We start from the raw sequence: 15954 nt of genomic DNA, 5'->3' as shown, positions 1-15954 counted from the left end.
CCCTTCTCTTGGCAGCGATTACAGCCTCGAGTCTTGACGCTACAAGCTTGGCACACCTGTATTTGGTGAGTTTCTCCGATTTTTCTCTGCAGATCCTCTCAAGCTCTGTCAGGTTGGATGGGGAGCATCGCTGCACAGCTATTTTCAGGTGTCTCTAGAGATGTTAGGGTTCAAGTCCGGGTTCTGGCTGGACCACTCAATGACATGTTTTTGCTTTGTCATTATAGAGTATTGTGTGTAGATTGATGAGGGATAGAAAGTATGTATAATGAATAATGCTGTAACGTAACATTATGTGGAAAAAGTCAAGGGGTCTGAATACTTTCCAAATGCACTGTAATGGAATTCGTGGATATATGGAGGCTTAAATGTTCTGACCTAAACTGCACTGTTGGTTAAGGGCTTGCAAGCATTTCACAGTAAGGTCTACACATGTTGTATTCGGCGCATGTGACAAGTAAAGTTTGATTTGATATACATGGCGGGGGCTCAATTAAGCTAGTTGTCTTGACAACTACCTTATGTCATTTTCTCTGGCACCAAAAGTTCAAAAAGTGTTGATCGGGGATAAAAAGGGGTCGGGCCATCAAATAATTGGCATATACAGTGCCTTCCGAAAGTATTCGGCCCCCTTGAACTTTGCGACCTTTTGCCACATTTCAGGCTTCAAACATAAAGATATAAAACTGTATTTTTTTGTGAAGAATCAACAACAAGTGGGACACAATCATGAAGTGGAACGACATTTATTGGATATTTCAAACTTTTTTAACAAATCAAAAACTGAAAAATTGGGCGTGCAAAATTATTTAGCCCCCTTAAGTTAATACTTTGTAGCGCCACCTTTCGCTTGGGGTATGTCTCAGTTTTGCACATCGAGAGACTGACATTTTTTCCCATTCCTCCTTGCAAAACAGCTCGAGCTCAGTGAGGTTGGATGGAGAGCATTTGTGAACAGCAGTTTTCAGTTATTTCCACAGATTCTCGATTGGATTCAGGTCTGGACTTTGACTTGGCCATTCTAACACCTGGATATGTTCATTTTTGAACCATTCCATTGTAGATTTTGCTTTATGTTTTGGATCATTGTCTTGTTGGAAGACAAATCTCCGTCCCAGTCTCAGGTCTTTTGCAGACTCCATCAGGTTTTCTTCCAGAATGGTCCTGTATCTGGCTCCATCCATCTTCCCATCAATTTGAACCATCTTCCCTGTCCCTGCTGAAGAAAAGCAGGCCCAAACCATGATGCTGCCACCACCATGTTTGACAGTGGGGATGTTGTGTTCAGGGTGATGAGCTGTGTTGCTTTTACGCCAAACATAACGTTTTGCATTGTTGCCAAAAAGTTCAATTTTGGTTTCATCTGACCAGAGCACCTTCTTCCACATGTTTGGTGTGTCTCCCAGGTGGCTTGTGGCAAACTTTAAACAACACTTTTTATGGATATCTTTAAGAAATGGCTTTCTTCTTGCCACTCTTCCATAAAGGCCAGATTTGTGCAATATATGACTGATTGTTGTCCTGTGGACAGAGTCTCCCACCTCAGCTGTAGATCTCTGCAGTTCATCCAGAGTGATCATGGGCCTCTTGGCTGCATCTCTGATCAGTCTTCTCCTTGTATGAGCTGAAAGTTTAGAGGGACGGCCAGGTCTTGGTAGATTTGCAGTGGTCTGATACTCCTTCCATCTCAATATTATCGCTTGCACAGTGCTCCTTGGGATGTTTAAAGCGTGGGAAATCTTTTTGTATCCAAATCCAGCTTTAAACTTCTTCACAACAGTATCTCGGACCTGCCTGGTGTGTTCCTTGTTCTTCATGATGCTCTCTGCGCTTTTAACGGACCTCTGAGACTATCACAGTGCAGGTGCATTTATACGGAGACTTGATTACACACAGGTGGATTGTAATTTATCATCATTAGTCATTTAGGTCAACATTGGATCATTCAGAGATCCTCACTGAACTTCTGGAGAGAGTTTGCTGAATAATTTTGCACGCCCAATTTTTCAGTTTTTGATTTGTTAAAAAAGTTTGAAATATCCAATAAATGTTGTTCCACTTCATGATTGTGTCCCACTTGTTGTTGATTATTCACAAAAAAATACAGTTTTATATCTTTATGTTTGAAGCCTGAAATGTGGCAAAAGGTCGCAAAGTTCAAGGGGGCCGAATACTTTCGCAAGGCACTGTACATTACTCTTACAGAATTTACACGTGAGCAAGGATATTGAATGACATCTTGTTTTTAACCAGAACCGAAGAATGAATAACTGACTTTTTCAAACATAACATATTGTATGGGACACTTTTAAATGTGCCCTCAGAGGCCAGGCAATTCAATACTCATCTATAAAAGAAAAGTAATACAAATAAAAATAATCCATATTAAGGAAGGAAATGGAGGGACTAACAGTACAGATAGATGGCAATAAAAACAGTACCATAGAGGCGCAGAATAAGTTAGAGGAAAAACAAAAAGAAATGGAGGAACTTATTCAAGAAAGATCAAGTGTAATTTATTATAAAAAATTAAGTGAACTGGATGGAATATGGGGAAAAATTCACCAAATATTTTTTAAATCTTCTAAATAGAAATTCTACCAAAATAACTTACTGAAACTTGTTGCAAATTGAGTCACCCATGATTCATCAAACTATATTTATGAAAGAGGAAGCAAAGTACTTTAAGCAGATGTTTCAGTCTCCTCCATCTCCACTAACTGAAGTTAATTGTATGGATTGTTTCCTATTAATAATGTAAAATTAACATATGTACAGAAATACTCATGTGAAGGCCAAATTACATATGAGGAACTTATTGATGCAATTAAAGCCTTTAAGTCCAGGAAAACTCCAGGGCTGGTTGGCCTACCAGTTTGAGGTATACCAAACCTTTTTGGTGTACTCAGAGCTGACTTTAAAAACACTTTTGATAAAGTATGTCTGGAATTTATATATAAATGCCTGGAATATTTACATTTTTGAGAATCTCTTATATAATGGGTTAAAGTTATGTATAGTAACCCTAGCTGTAAAATAGTAAATAATGGCTACTTCTCAAAGCTTTAAACTGTCAAAATGAGTAAAACAAGGTTGTCCATTATCGAGATGTTAGCTATTAAATTCAGATCCAACAATAATATCAAGGGCCTAGAAATCCGAGACTTAAAAACAAAGGTGTCAATGTACGCTGATTCATGTTTTCTTTTTAATCCACAATTTGGATCCACAGCCTCATAGATGATCTAGATACTTTTTCTAACCACTGGATTACAACCAATTAATGACTTGTACTATATGTATTGGATCACACATTTTATTTACGTGTAGTTAACCAATGAAATGGTCTGATGGTGAAGTGGACATATTCGGTATTCATTTTCTGAAAGAAAGAAATTATCTCATTACAATACATTTTAATAAAAGGTTAGCAAAATGGATAAGATCTTGCTACTGTGGAAAGGAAAATAACTGTCTATTTGTGGAAAAATCACCCTCATGAACTCTTTAGTCATATCACAGTTTACCTATTTGCCTATTGCCTTGCCTGCACCTAACAACTTGTTTTTATGATATGATCAAAAATGATTCCATTTTATTTGGAACGGCAAGCGAGACAAAATTATACTGGCCTATTTATATAATGAATATGAATTCAGAGGGCAGAAATGATTAAATATTAAAGCATTACACCTCTCACTAAAGGATTGTCATTCAAAAGTTATACTTAAATCCGCACTGGTTCTCTAGCAGATTAGTAATAATGTCTCATCCCATGTTCAAGAATGGCCTTTATTCAGATCACAGCCTCTCATTTTCAGTTATTTGAAAATGAAATAATCTCCAAAATATTGCTATTTTGAAAACAAGCCATAGAAAGTTGGTTGCAATTTCAGTTTAATCCACCAGAAAATATAGAATAAATATTACAACAAATATTACGGTTAAACACAAATACAATAATAAAAATATATATATATTAAAACATTTTTCATTGTAAATTATATCATAAATAAGACTGGTGGAGTTATGCCACACATGCAGTTAACAAAAATATGGAAATGTCTGCTTTACCCAAGATTACAACCAACTAATTGCAATTTTACTGCAAAAATGGAAGAGGAAAGTGGACGGGGGAAAAGTAAGGAACTTGACTGTCGGCCCTGCATTAAAGACCAAAATTGGCTAAAGAGAATTGTGATAAATGAAAAAGTATACCAGTTTCATTATAGGACCAAAACATTGACAGCTGTGCCATATAGATTGCAAAATAGGAAACAATTGGGAAGTTTCTCCCATTTTTCTCTGCAGATGGTTTATGAACTGAAACACAAAACAGCGCTTGATTCAAAACGTATAATTTTTCAATGTAAATGATTATACAACATTCTTGCAACCAATAGAATGTTATATACAGTACCAGTCAAACGTTTAGTGTATTGGGATTGGTGTACTTGGCCAAAGAGCTCTATTTTCATGCCATCTAACCATAGCATCGCCTGAAGTTTGCTAAATCACATTGGCACTTGGGTTGGAACCTGTGATATGGTCGAAAATATTATGTTGGTTGACTTGTAATAAAGTAAGTACTGGTACAAACGTGTCTGTGTATGATGCCATTTGGATGCCGTCTTATAGAGAGGTCTTAGTTTGTTAGGAAATCCCCTGATTCTTTAGAAAAGGCTCGTTATGGAGACTGGAGACCATCTGTCATTTAATGTTTAGTTTTATTGTCGGCTTCCCTGGTCTCTGTCCTCACATTTTGTATTGCTCTGATTCTGCCTTTAGGGCATATTGTTTGTGTACAAGTCATCTGTCACCCATTTTCTCCCTTGCATAAGAGTGTGTGCCTGTGTGTTGGTATGATTGTGTGTATGTATAATAATACAGTAGCCCATAGCACACTACAACATATGGCTCCTACAGTCATTACAATATGATTAAGGCACACAGTTCTGGAGTATGTACAAACATGTCCTATTAAAATGGTCTTATCACTGTTGCCACACACAGTTTCATCCAATAGGAAGCAGAGTTCAATTTCATCTCAGGGCAACATTTCAGAAGTGGGTCAGTGGAAGATTCTAGAAGTCTACTTGTTCGCCCCAAAAATACGATACAAAAATGAGGGGAAACATTGACCTAGAATAAAGGTGTCATCTTCTACACCACTGACCATTATAATAACATGGAGATGTGGTGGTTTCATTCAGCATTATAATACACACAACACAGTAAAATATACAGTAAAATATCATATTGGAGTTTTGAACTAGTACTGTAATGCTTCATGTTATCCAGCCCTCTGCTTTTCTGTTTTTCCTTTACTCCTTTTATTAGTGTCATCATTCTGGAGCCAATGAGAAATAATCTGATTACAGTTTCCTTCTTCATAATGTTCCTTTTGAATTCCGATTTCTTCCAATATGTTCTAAATAAAGCGGTAGATTGTTCATGTTACAATAAGGATCTGTGTTTGGGAGGTGGTTGGAAAACACAGAGGGGAAGGGACTCCCACACTATAAAGCAGCCCTCTTTATTGAAAATTTACTACAACTAAGACCAAAAAGAGATTGAATTTAAAAATAACAATAATTTCATACCTTGAGACACATTGAGACATGTCTTTTTTACTTTATTTGTGGGAATACTTAAATTAAACATATTTTTGCTGAATTCCTTGTGAGTTTTCAGCTCATCCAAAATGTAAATCCAAAAAAAAAAATAAGACAACCTCTAAGTTGTCTTTAAGTCTTCAGCATGACTGTTTGAGTCTCTGTTTCCCTGCCCACTGTTTCACCTATCACTTAACACACAGCTACAGGCTAGGATTAGGAAAGAGGACACACAAAAAGGGAGGGGGTCAACTTCCAGGTCATCTGGACAGAGTCAGGACAGTATCCATTAACCCCGATAGACAGTATGTGTGTGTGACCTCGCTCAGACCCCTCACTGACCACCAGATTTAACCCTTTATACAACAGCAGGAAGAGGTCTGCCAATGAAATGACAGCCCTCAGGGCTTATTCAACCAATCACCTTCAGTCGCCAGCTCTCTTTCACTTCCTCATGTCCCATTTCTGAATTCTCCTCTGGCAACACTACTAGCTAGGACAAATGAAAACGAGGCTAAATATGTTCCCTCTGGCCCTGTTTTTTAGTGCAAGATTTCAGGCATATAAACCTATTTCAGATATGGAGGAAAAATAAACTTCTCGATAAATCTGAGTGGTCCAGGAGTATGAATGTTTCCTTGAGTGGTTTTTGGTTTACACACTGTCTGAACAGAGTTTGCCGGTGTGTAAATCTGACACATTGGGGAGTTGTGCTTCCGAAATGGTTCTTCTCTTAACAGAGCCAAATGCTATTTCTGTGGTCATTAACAGTGATAAACTACCCTGTTCTAACTCTCTATGAACTCACTTCAATGGAGGAGCACACTAGGCCTATGTCCAAATATGTACAGTGGTCTTAAATGTAACATTTTCTGCGTACCAAATGCACCCTATTCACAATAGTGCACTACTTTTGACCAGAGCTTTTTGACCAGGGTCCATAAGTCTCAAAAGTAGTGCACTGTGGGAAGGTAGTCTTTGACTTACTAAATTATATTGACAGTAGTTAGTGTCAGAGATGATCGTGGTACTGTGACAGGGCCCCTTCCTCTCACTTTGTTAAATCAACCATGTGGCGAATGTTGTATAATTATTAAAACGTGACTCCATTTTGAAAACACCCCAGATGGTCAGTTTGCCCACCTGTAAGGTTGCCCATGTGGTTGGGTTGGAACAGTGAGGAGGCAGACAGGGAAGATGTGTTTTTTCTTTCCCAGACAGCAGCTTTTTATTAGCAAACGTGAAGATAATAAGCTGGTGACTGTACAATTATTTACAAAAACAAATAAACAGGACGATGAATAAAAAGTAGGCCTAATCAACTCAAAATAAATGCCAGGCTTCAATCATTCCTGTACCCGGCAGTATGCCAATCTTACCCTGCCTGTCTTAGTCTGTACTCACACAGAAATGACAGGGTTTAATTATCAATACCGATCATGCATCTGACCAATGGGAAGAAGCCCTTTCACATCCTTTTCAATTAACATTCAACAGCGTGAATTAGTGTCTAAACATCTTCACACACACATCAATAACGGTGCAACCATGTTTTTATCAAAAATACAATCTGGGATATGAGCAGGTATGTCCACCCGGGATAAGAAACTATTCCCTTACACTGAATAAACCTTTCTTGAAAACCTTTCTTAAAGCTTTCTGGAACGCTTCCCGTTGTATAATCAATGAGGAAATACCAGGTAATCATTTACAAAAAGGACATTATACCATTAATAAATATGTGCTTATCATAAACCATTTAACTGTTTGCAGTGTCTGATTATTGATATAAGGCCTGTTTTTATATTGTGACAAGAGATCATAGGACTATGGTCACACTCCCCATACTAAATGATTCCTCATTGTGAGTGATGATTACATCAGAGGTTCAGTGTGCTGGAAAACAGGCAGGAATTAAATGGATCCTGGATTAAATTATCCTGCCACACCTCAACTGGGTACTATCCCCCTCCTAATATCTACCTTATCCAAGACAGAAGAATATGCCAGTCCTCTCTCTTGTTTGGATCCCTGTGCTGTTCTTGTTCTGTGACAGAAGACTGACGGTCATCCATACCTCAACTGGTATGATACCCTAACCCAGAGATGAATATAGGTATATGAGCCAGACCCAGACAGACATGGGTCATGCCATTGTTTTCATGTTGCTAAGTCATGTGTGACTGTGCTACAGTGTAAATAGTGTCACTAGTTCTGTGCCTGGGTGATGTGACTGTGTGTGTAGCTGTGGTGACTCCCAGGGTCAGGGGCATAGTAGGTAGCCATCCATCATGCTGTCAGAGAGCAGTGGAGACCCCAGGGACCCCAGCAGGGATGACGAGAGAGGCCTCTGGCTCGGTCTCTTAAACCAGTGCTGGGGAGATATTGTAATGGTGTGCTGTGCCCAGTCATGTCTGTGTTCCGTGTTCATTCTGTCAGTAATGCAGGCCTCTACCATTCGGTGGTAAGGGGTTGAGAAACACATTTTCAGTGGATTGACCATTCATATAGAAATGGTCTAACTCTACACAGTTGTGGTACAATTCTGAAAATTATCCATTTACTGTTGATATTGATATTATTGTGTTATAATTGCTGATTATTTTAGATCCACTCACTGTGATGTCTAACTCCTCTGTGTCCTGTTCAGATCTGTACTGTACCCTGTCTCTGTGTCCTGTTCAGATCTGTACTGTACTCTGTGTCTCTGTCCTGTTCAGATCTGTACTGTACTCTGTGTCTCTGTGTCCTGTTCAGATCTGTACTGTACTCTGTGTCTATGTCCTGTTCAGATATGTACTGTACCCTGTGTCTCTGTCCTGTTCAGATCTGTACTGTACCCTGTGTCTCTGTCCTGTTCAGATCTGTACTGTACCCTGTGTCTCTGTCTTGTTCAGATCTGTACTGTACCCTGTGTCTCTGTCCTGTTCAGATCTGTACTGTACCCTGTGTCTCTGTCCTGTTCAGATCTGTACTGTACCCTGTGTCTATGTCCTGTTCAGATCTGTACTGTACTCTGTGTCTCTGTCCTGTTCAGATCTGTACTGTACCCTGTGTCTCTGTCTTGTTCAGATCTGTACTGTACCCTGTGTCTCTGTCCTGTTCAGATCTGTACTGTACCCTGTGTCTCTGTCTTGTTCAGATCTGTACTGTACCCTGTGTCTCTGTCCTGTTCAGATCTGTACTGTACCCTGTCTATGTCCTGTTCAGATCTGTACTGTACTCTGTGTCTCTGTCCTGTTCAGATCTGTACTGTACCCTGTGTCTCTGTCCTGTTCAGATCTGTACTGTACCCTGTGTCTCTGTCCTGTTCAGATCTGTACTGTACTCTGTGTCTCTGTGTCCTGTTCAGATCTGTACTGTACTCTGTGTCTCTGTCTTGTTCAGATCTGTACTGTACCCTGTGTCTCTGTCTTGTTCAGATCTGTACTGTACCCTGTGTCTCTGTCCTGTTCAGATCTGTACTGTACCCTGTGTCTCTGTGTCCTGTTCAGATCTGTACTGTACCCTGTGTCTCTGTCCTCTTCAGATCTGTACTGTACCCTGTGTCTCTGTCCTGTTCAGATCTGCACTGTACCCTGTGTCTCTGTCCTGTTCAGATCTGTACTGTACCCTGTGTCTCTGTCCTGTTCAGATCTGTACTGTACCCTGTGTCTCTGTCCTGTTCAGATCTGTACTGTACCCTGTGTCTCTGTGTCCTGTTCAGATCTGTACTGTACCCTGTGTCTCTGTGTCCTGTTCAGATCTGTACTGTACCCTGTGTCTCTGTCCTGTTCAGATCTGTACTGTACCCTAGAGGTGGACTCTTATGGCTACTTTGTCAGCAAGGCCAAGACCCGCGTCTTCAGAGACACCACGGAACCACAGTGGAACGAGGTGAGAGACCAACACCACACATAGCTCCAATATTCAGATCATATTACTGTCAGTTATGTTGTCAAGAGGACATTTGACTCATATTCACTCCAATTCCAGTACTCCATCATACAGAATCTGGTCAATAGGACATTGAAGCCTGTTCTCCTGTCCTGACTGTACATTGTCCAATAGGAGTTTGAAATTGAGCTGGAGGGTTCTCAGTGCCTGCGGATCCTGTGCTACGAGAAATGTTACGACAAGACCAAGCTCAACAAAGATGACAATGAGATCGTGGACATCATCATGGGCAAGGGCCAGGTGCAGGTAAGGAGATAGTGGGGGAAAAAACTCACATAATGAAACCAAACTCACTGTATGCTTATTCCATACGCATGTATGGGCTTGTTTTCTTTATAGACCTTGGCAGAAACATAGTGTACCACAAGCTCCTATTTACATCAGTAGACTATGGAGATATACATTCAGCTCAGACTCTTCTCCGTCGTGTGACTCACAATTGTTGTTGTCTGGCCTCTTGTGTACAATAGATGAGTTTCGTGATGGTGGGCTGCCATTGACGTGTGTGTGTGTGTGTGTGTGTGTGTGTGTTTGTGTGCGCTAGGGGTTTTCCTCCTTGTGTGAAAAGACCCTATAAAACCCTCTCACTCAGAATGTCCTATGACTGTAACATGTTTGGGTTGTGTATTACAGTCTGTGGTTAGGTTGTTGTTCCTCCCTCATATGGTAGCAGGCCTCTACGCTGACCTTTTTAACAAGGAGCACGTGTGTGTCTAAGTTGAAACATGTAGGAGCACACAAAGGAATTTAGGAGCACAATGAAAAATATTTTGAGGCCTTAAAGCTAGAATCCTTAAATTTTCTAGCCACACTGGTGCTTCTAAATGTACATTTCTAGTCGCACAGCTAAATATTTAGGCACATATGCAAATAAAATGTTCGCACTGTTTGAGCCCTGGGTAGTCTCAGGAACCAGGCCCCTGGTATAGAGGAGTAGTCAGAAGTAGAAATACTGAGGGACATGTACATTATTCAGGAACCAGGCCCCTGGTATAGAGGAGTAGTCAGAAGTAGAAATACTGAGGGACATGTACATTATTCCTTTCAGATCAGTCATAGACAGTTGTTTTCTACAAATGATGCAACATGAACTAGTGTTGTGTGGAGAACATACAGTTGTACTAAGATGTCCTACTTTGATGCATACTATATGAATAACAACCTATTGTCCAGGATTGTGGTTGTGTTCCTTACACTCCAGCATCTCTTAAGTTATTTGAAGTTTGTCTTGTGTTTTCTGTCCTTGACTGGCGTGTCAATGCTTCTTTTCCTCTTCAAGTAGAGTGATGAATGACACTTCACTTCCCCCTCATTGGCAGTCCAATTTGAAGAGAGTTTGTTTTTAGAGGGCTGTTTAAATGGTTCCCTGTTTCCTTTTCTCTGACTAACTGTGGAAATGCTGTTTAGATAGAGAAGGTTTTATTTGCCTCTAGTGAACCAGAGAGGACCTCTGGGCTGTTAGTTGAATGGTCCTCTGTGCGTACTAACTCTTCGTACTAACTGAGGAATGTCCACATTTTCTAGCAATGCAATGCTGAGATGTCAGGCATCATCATAGCCCATATGTGGAATCCATTTTGTCCCTGCATGTGTCATACCACTGTTCCTTTAGTGATAGTCTCTAACGGTTTCTGAAGTATCATAAATTATTATTGGTTGTTGTAATGTTTATCAGAAACATGCAGTACTCCATACAGTAAACACTACTGCTACTACTGCTCCACAAACTCCTACTGTACAATATACAATTTTACTTTGCAGTACAGTAAAGCAGATTTTCCCAACTCCATTACTCCCAACGGCACATTTTTGTTGTTGCCCTGGACAAACTCACCTAATTCAACTCATTGAGGGCTTGATGATTAGTTTTTCCAATACAAATGTGTACTGTTGGGGGTACAGGAGAACTGGAGTTGGGAACCATTGCAGTAGAGCACCAACAATAATGAGATTACTACCAATGATGTATTCTATTACTATCAGGTTTTATTTCCTGCTCTGAACTGCAGACCAGGATTAGTCAAATGGAGGGAAAAGGGCTAATTAAAAGCTTAATTAAAACGCCTTCTGATCTTTGGCTAGGCACCTGTTGAACCAGATTATATTCCACTGTAATTCTTATCAGCCCTAACCCCCAATAATGGGTTAATGGGGATTCTTTTCTTTCTGCACAGCTGCAGAGGAGGAGGAGTGGATGGGTCGGCCTGTTAGCTCTTTGACAGGAGTGGAACGCTAGACTCTGGAGGCTGTGTTGGATAAGTGTGTGTGTGGGAGGGGGCACTGAGCTGCAGACCTGCCTCATACCAACTTCACTGCAGCCTGTCATGCCCATGGCTAAAATATGTGCCCACTACTCACTCACAGGGGTTCAACAGCCTGGCAGAGAGGCACACTGTCTTCTGGGAAAACACACTGCCTCCCAGCCAACAGCCATGTTGCTGCAAATGAACAAATATTCACCACTGCTAGCTAGATTTGGGGAAGAGGAAGGGTTAAAAGTGAAGAGAATGGCATGTTCAGTCCCAGGATGGGAGATTGTGGGAAAAGGATTGGTGATGAGTGTTATGGTTGCTGGGTGAGAGGAGAGAGTTCCACTCTGCAGTAGGAGGGCACGAGAGAAAGAGTGGAGCAGCCAGTGACTCAACAGAGAGAGAGAGAGGGGCTTGGTTGAGCTGAAAAGAGAGAAACTTCTCAGTATTTGCTGTGATGGCATCAGCTCTCTGGGGTGAGAGTGAGAGACCACGTCCCTGATAGAATGTGACTTTTGTTGTGTGGAATAGTGCTGCTTAAGGGATAGGGACACTGTAGAGAGGGACCTTTTAAAAATGTATTTAACCTTGATTTAACTGCATCAGACAGACAATAACACTTCCAGAACCTTAAATGGAGTATAGGGGACATTGTAGTAAACGGACAGAGATGTTTATTAAGGGACTTCACAGTAGTTTACATGCAAACACTTAGTTACTAACATGTAGTTTAGGTGATCTAAGGCTACAGAGTTTACATGGATGGGTCTGAGGTCATACCTCGTGGGTCTGAGGTCATACCCACCTCGTGGGTCTGAGGTCATACCCACCTCGTGGGTCTGAGGTCATACCCACCTCGTGGGTCTGAGGTCATACCCACCTCGTGGGTCTGAGGTCATACCCACCTCGTGGGTCTGAGGTCATACCCACCTCGTGGGTCTGAGGTCATACCCACCTCGTGGGTCTGAGGTCATACCCACCTCGTGGGTCTGAGGTCATACCCACCTCGTGGGTCAGAGGTCAGACCCACCTCGTGGGTCAGAGGTCATACCCACCTCGTGGGTCAGAGGTCATACCCACCTCGTGGGTCAGAGGTCATACCCACCTCGTGGGTGAGACTTTTTCTTGGAGCTCTTCTGTTTCGTTTCTCGTCAAGCTCCTCTGAAAGGAGCGGAAATGTTTTGTTGTCCTCTCTTGAGACCTAAAAGGCCTTACATGGGCGTATCATGCAGCAAAGTTGCTTTTTATTTATTTTCTTCACAGATGAAAGTTTAGATACTTTAAGTAAACTATGTCCTGTAATGACTTTTCAATATTGCCATTTTCTGTCTGAGGATATTTTGTTTCTGTAAAGAAGGTGTCAAGTTAAGTTGGCTCATGCTATATCAATATACATGTGACATGTGCAGTAAGATGCTGTTTTAGGATGCATTGAAACTATTAGATAGTCATGCCACTGAAGAACACTGCAGTGCCCGTCCCACTCAGATTGCCATAAGTAAGGGTCTCTTTCTGTTCTGATCAATCAGACTTATTTCCATGGAAACCGGGGGCCCTGTGGTGCCTGGTGAGGTCAAACTGGTGTGTGTCTCTCTGAGGGTCAGCCACTCCAATGCACACACACACAGCTTACACAAGCGATACTGATGCGCCAAGTCTGGAACCAACAGGACCCTGAAGAGCTTCTACCTCCAAGCTATAAGACTGCTAAATAGTTAGTCCTGGTAGTTAAATAGTTAGTCCTGGTAGTTAAATAGTTAGTCCTGGTAGTTAAATAGTTAGTCCTGGTAGTTAAACAGTTAGTCCTGGTAGTTAAACAGTTAGTCCTGGTAGTTAAACAGTTAGTCATGGTAGTTAAATAGTTAGTCCTGGTAGTTAAACAGTTAGTCCTGGTAGTTAAACAGTTAGTCCTGGTAGTTAAACAGTTAGTCCTGGTAGTTAAACAGTTAGTCCTGGTAGTTAAACAGTTAGTCCTGGTAGTTAAACAGTTAGTCCTGGTAGTTAAATAGTTAGTCCTGGTAGTTAAATAGTTAGTCCTGGTAGTTAAATAGTTAGTCCTGGTAGTTAAATAGTTAGTCCTGGTAGTTAAATAGTTAGTCCTGGTAGTTAAATAGTTAGTCCTGGTAGTTAAATAGTTAGTCCTGGTAGTTAAATAGTTAGTCCTGGTTGTTAAATAGTTAGTCCTGGTAGTTAAATAGTTAGTCCTGGTAGTTAAATAGTTAGTCCTGGTAGTTAAATAGTTAGTCCTGGTAGTTAAATAGTTAGTCCTGGTAGTTAAATAGTTAGTCCTGGTAGTTAAATAGTTAGTCCTGGTAGTTAAATAGTTAGTCCTGGTAGTTAAATAGTTAGTCCTGGTAGTTAAATAGTTAGTCCTGGTAGTTAAATAGTTAGTCCTGGTAGTTAAATAGTTAGTCCTGGTTGTTAAATAGTTAGTCCTGGTTGTTAAATAGTTAGTCCTGGTTGTTAAATAGTTAGTCCTGGTAGTTAAATAGTTAACCAATAGCTATCTGTATTGACCCTTTTTGCACTCATTTATTTTGACTCATCCCATACGCTGCTGTTACTGTTTATTATCTATATTGTTAACTAGTCACTTTATTCCTAGTTATATGTACATATCTCCCTCAATTACCTTGTACCCCTTCACATCGACTCGGTATATAGCCAAGTTATCCTTACTCATTGTGTATTCATTCTAACTTTTATTATTACGTGTTATTATTTCTCTATTTTCTTTCTCTCTGCGTTGTTGGGAAGGGCCCGTAAATAAGCATTTCACTGTTAGTCTACACCTGTTGTTTACGAGGCTTGTGACAAATAAAATGTATGCCTGTGATCTTTCTCTCTCTGCCTAATAATCAATTATTTAGTACCAGCTGGCAGGCAGCAATTAATTTCCACACACAGCTCTGACCCCCAGGAGATAACCTCTGACCCCTGACCTCTAGGGGTGAAAGCTCTAATCCTCCATTAAACGACAACATGTTAGAGGCTATTTCCCCCGTCTGTCTCAGCTCACACTGGGAACATTAATGGCTCTTAAACTCCTTTGAGGTTGGCTATCACAGTACTGATCAATATCTGTCCTCCAGGCTGTCAGTTAAAACAGCAGTAAAGGGCTTTATTTCTTCTCTCTAGCTGGTCCCTGTTGGATGAGGACTGTGTCTGAAATGGAACTACTTTTAGCCAGGGCCTGCTTTGGGGATATATAGGGAATAAGGTGCCTTTTCAGACCCAGGCGAGGTTGGAAAGGCCTTTGTGTTGGTCTGGCTGTGACTGACTTTCCATTTCAGCCTTTTTGAATTTCAGAATGACTCTTATGACTCTTAGAATTTTATCACATTTTAAGTGCCTGATTTCTAAGATGATGTTGACTTGAAAGGGGACCGGTCACGCAACGCTTGGGACGACAACCCTGACCAGTGCTTTTATACAGCGGAAATGCATCAGTCTAGGCAGCTAAAGCCAGCAATGCTTTATGTAGTAACCCCCCACACACCCTCTGCTCACCCCATCCCCTGGGCTCAGGCCTTTCATTTCTGTCTTATCTGAGAACAGAGTGTTGTCTTCCATAGACCCACCACTGTTCACATAGGCATCTGTCTGGGTGTGTTGGCTCTAGCACAGAGGGGACTGGGACTGGAGAAGATTGTGGCGATACTGATGGTATGACTCTGATTTTGATAGTCTGATATTCTTCTGTTAATTAACATGTCTCTCCACTGAATGGTATCACCAATGAGCTTTTCTCATAACAGCTGCCAGTAATGAGACCACACTCTGAATTCCACTGCAGTGAAATGGCTGCGCTTAGAATTCCTGGTGTTCCTCTGTGGTGGATTCTGGTAGTTGATAATCGAGCTGTTTGGTTTTCCCCTTTTAGTCAATAAAAGTAGAATTTCTGCCATTGCCATTCTTCTCCCTATCCTTCCTCTCCTCTTCTATCCCCATCTCCTCCACTCCTCTCTACCTACTCCATTATTCTCCCTATCCTTCCTCTCCTCTTCTATCCCCCTCTCCTCCACTCCTCTCTACCTACTCCATTATTCTCCCTATCCTTCCTCTCCTCTTCTATCCCCCTCTCCTCCACTCCTCTCTACCTACTCCATTCTTCTCCCTATCATTCCTCTCCTCTTCTATCCCCCTCTCCTCCT

The 15954-nt window shown here is 41.0% G+C and overlaps 1 protein-coding gene across 5 annotated transcripts in view; it reads left to right on the top strand.

Annotated features, from left to right (window-relative positions):
- Positions 1–15954, top strand: part of LOC139418250 (active breakpoint cluster region-related protein-like) — a 258195-nt gene that overhangs the window by 176992 nt on the left and 65249 nt on the right. For all 5 annotated transcript variants that reach the window (XM_071167563.1, XM_071167561.1, XM_071167560.1 and 2 more), the window contains 2 exons: positions 9394–9491; positions 9666–9797. In XM_071167563.1, coding sequence (XP_071023664.1) covers positions 9394–9491; positions 9666–9797 — 230 coding nt within the window. The remainder of the gene's footprint in view (positions 1–9393; positions 9492–9665; positions 9798–15954) is intronic.

This window comes from Oncorhynchus clarkii, chromosome 10 (assembly GCF_045791955.1).
Source record: "Oncorhynchus clarkii lewisi isolate Uvic-CL-2024 chromosome 10, UVic_Ocla_1.0, whole genome shotgun sequence".
Lineage (NCBI taxonomy): Eukaryota > Metazoa > Chordata > Actinopteri > Salmoniformes > Salmonidae > Oncorhynchus > Oncorhynchus clarkii.
Note: the sequence above shows the minus strand (reverse complement) of the source record. Positions and strands in the feature narration are given on the sequence as shown.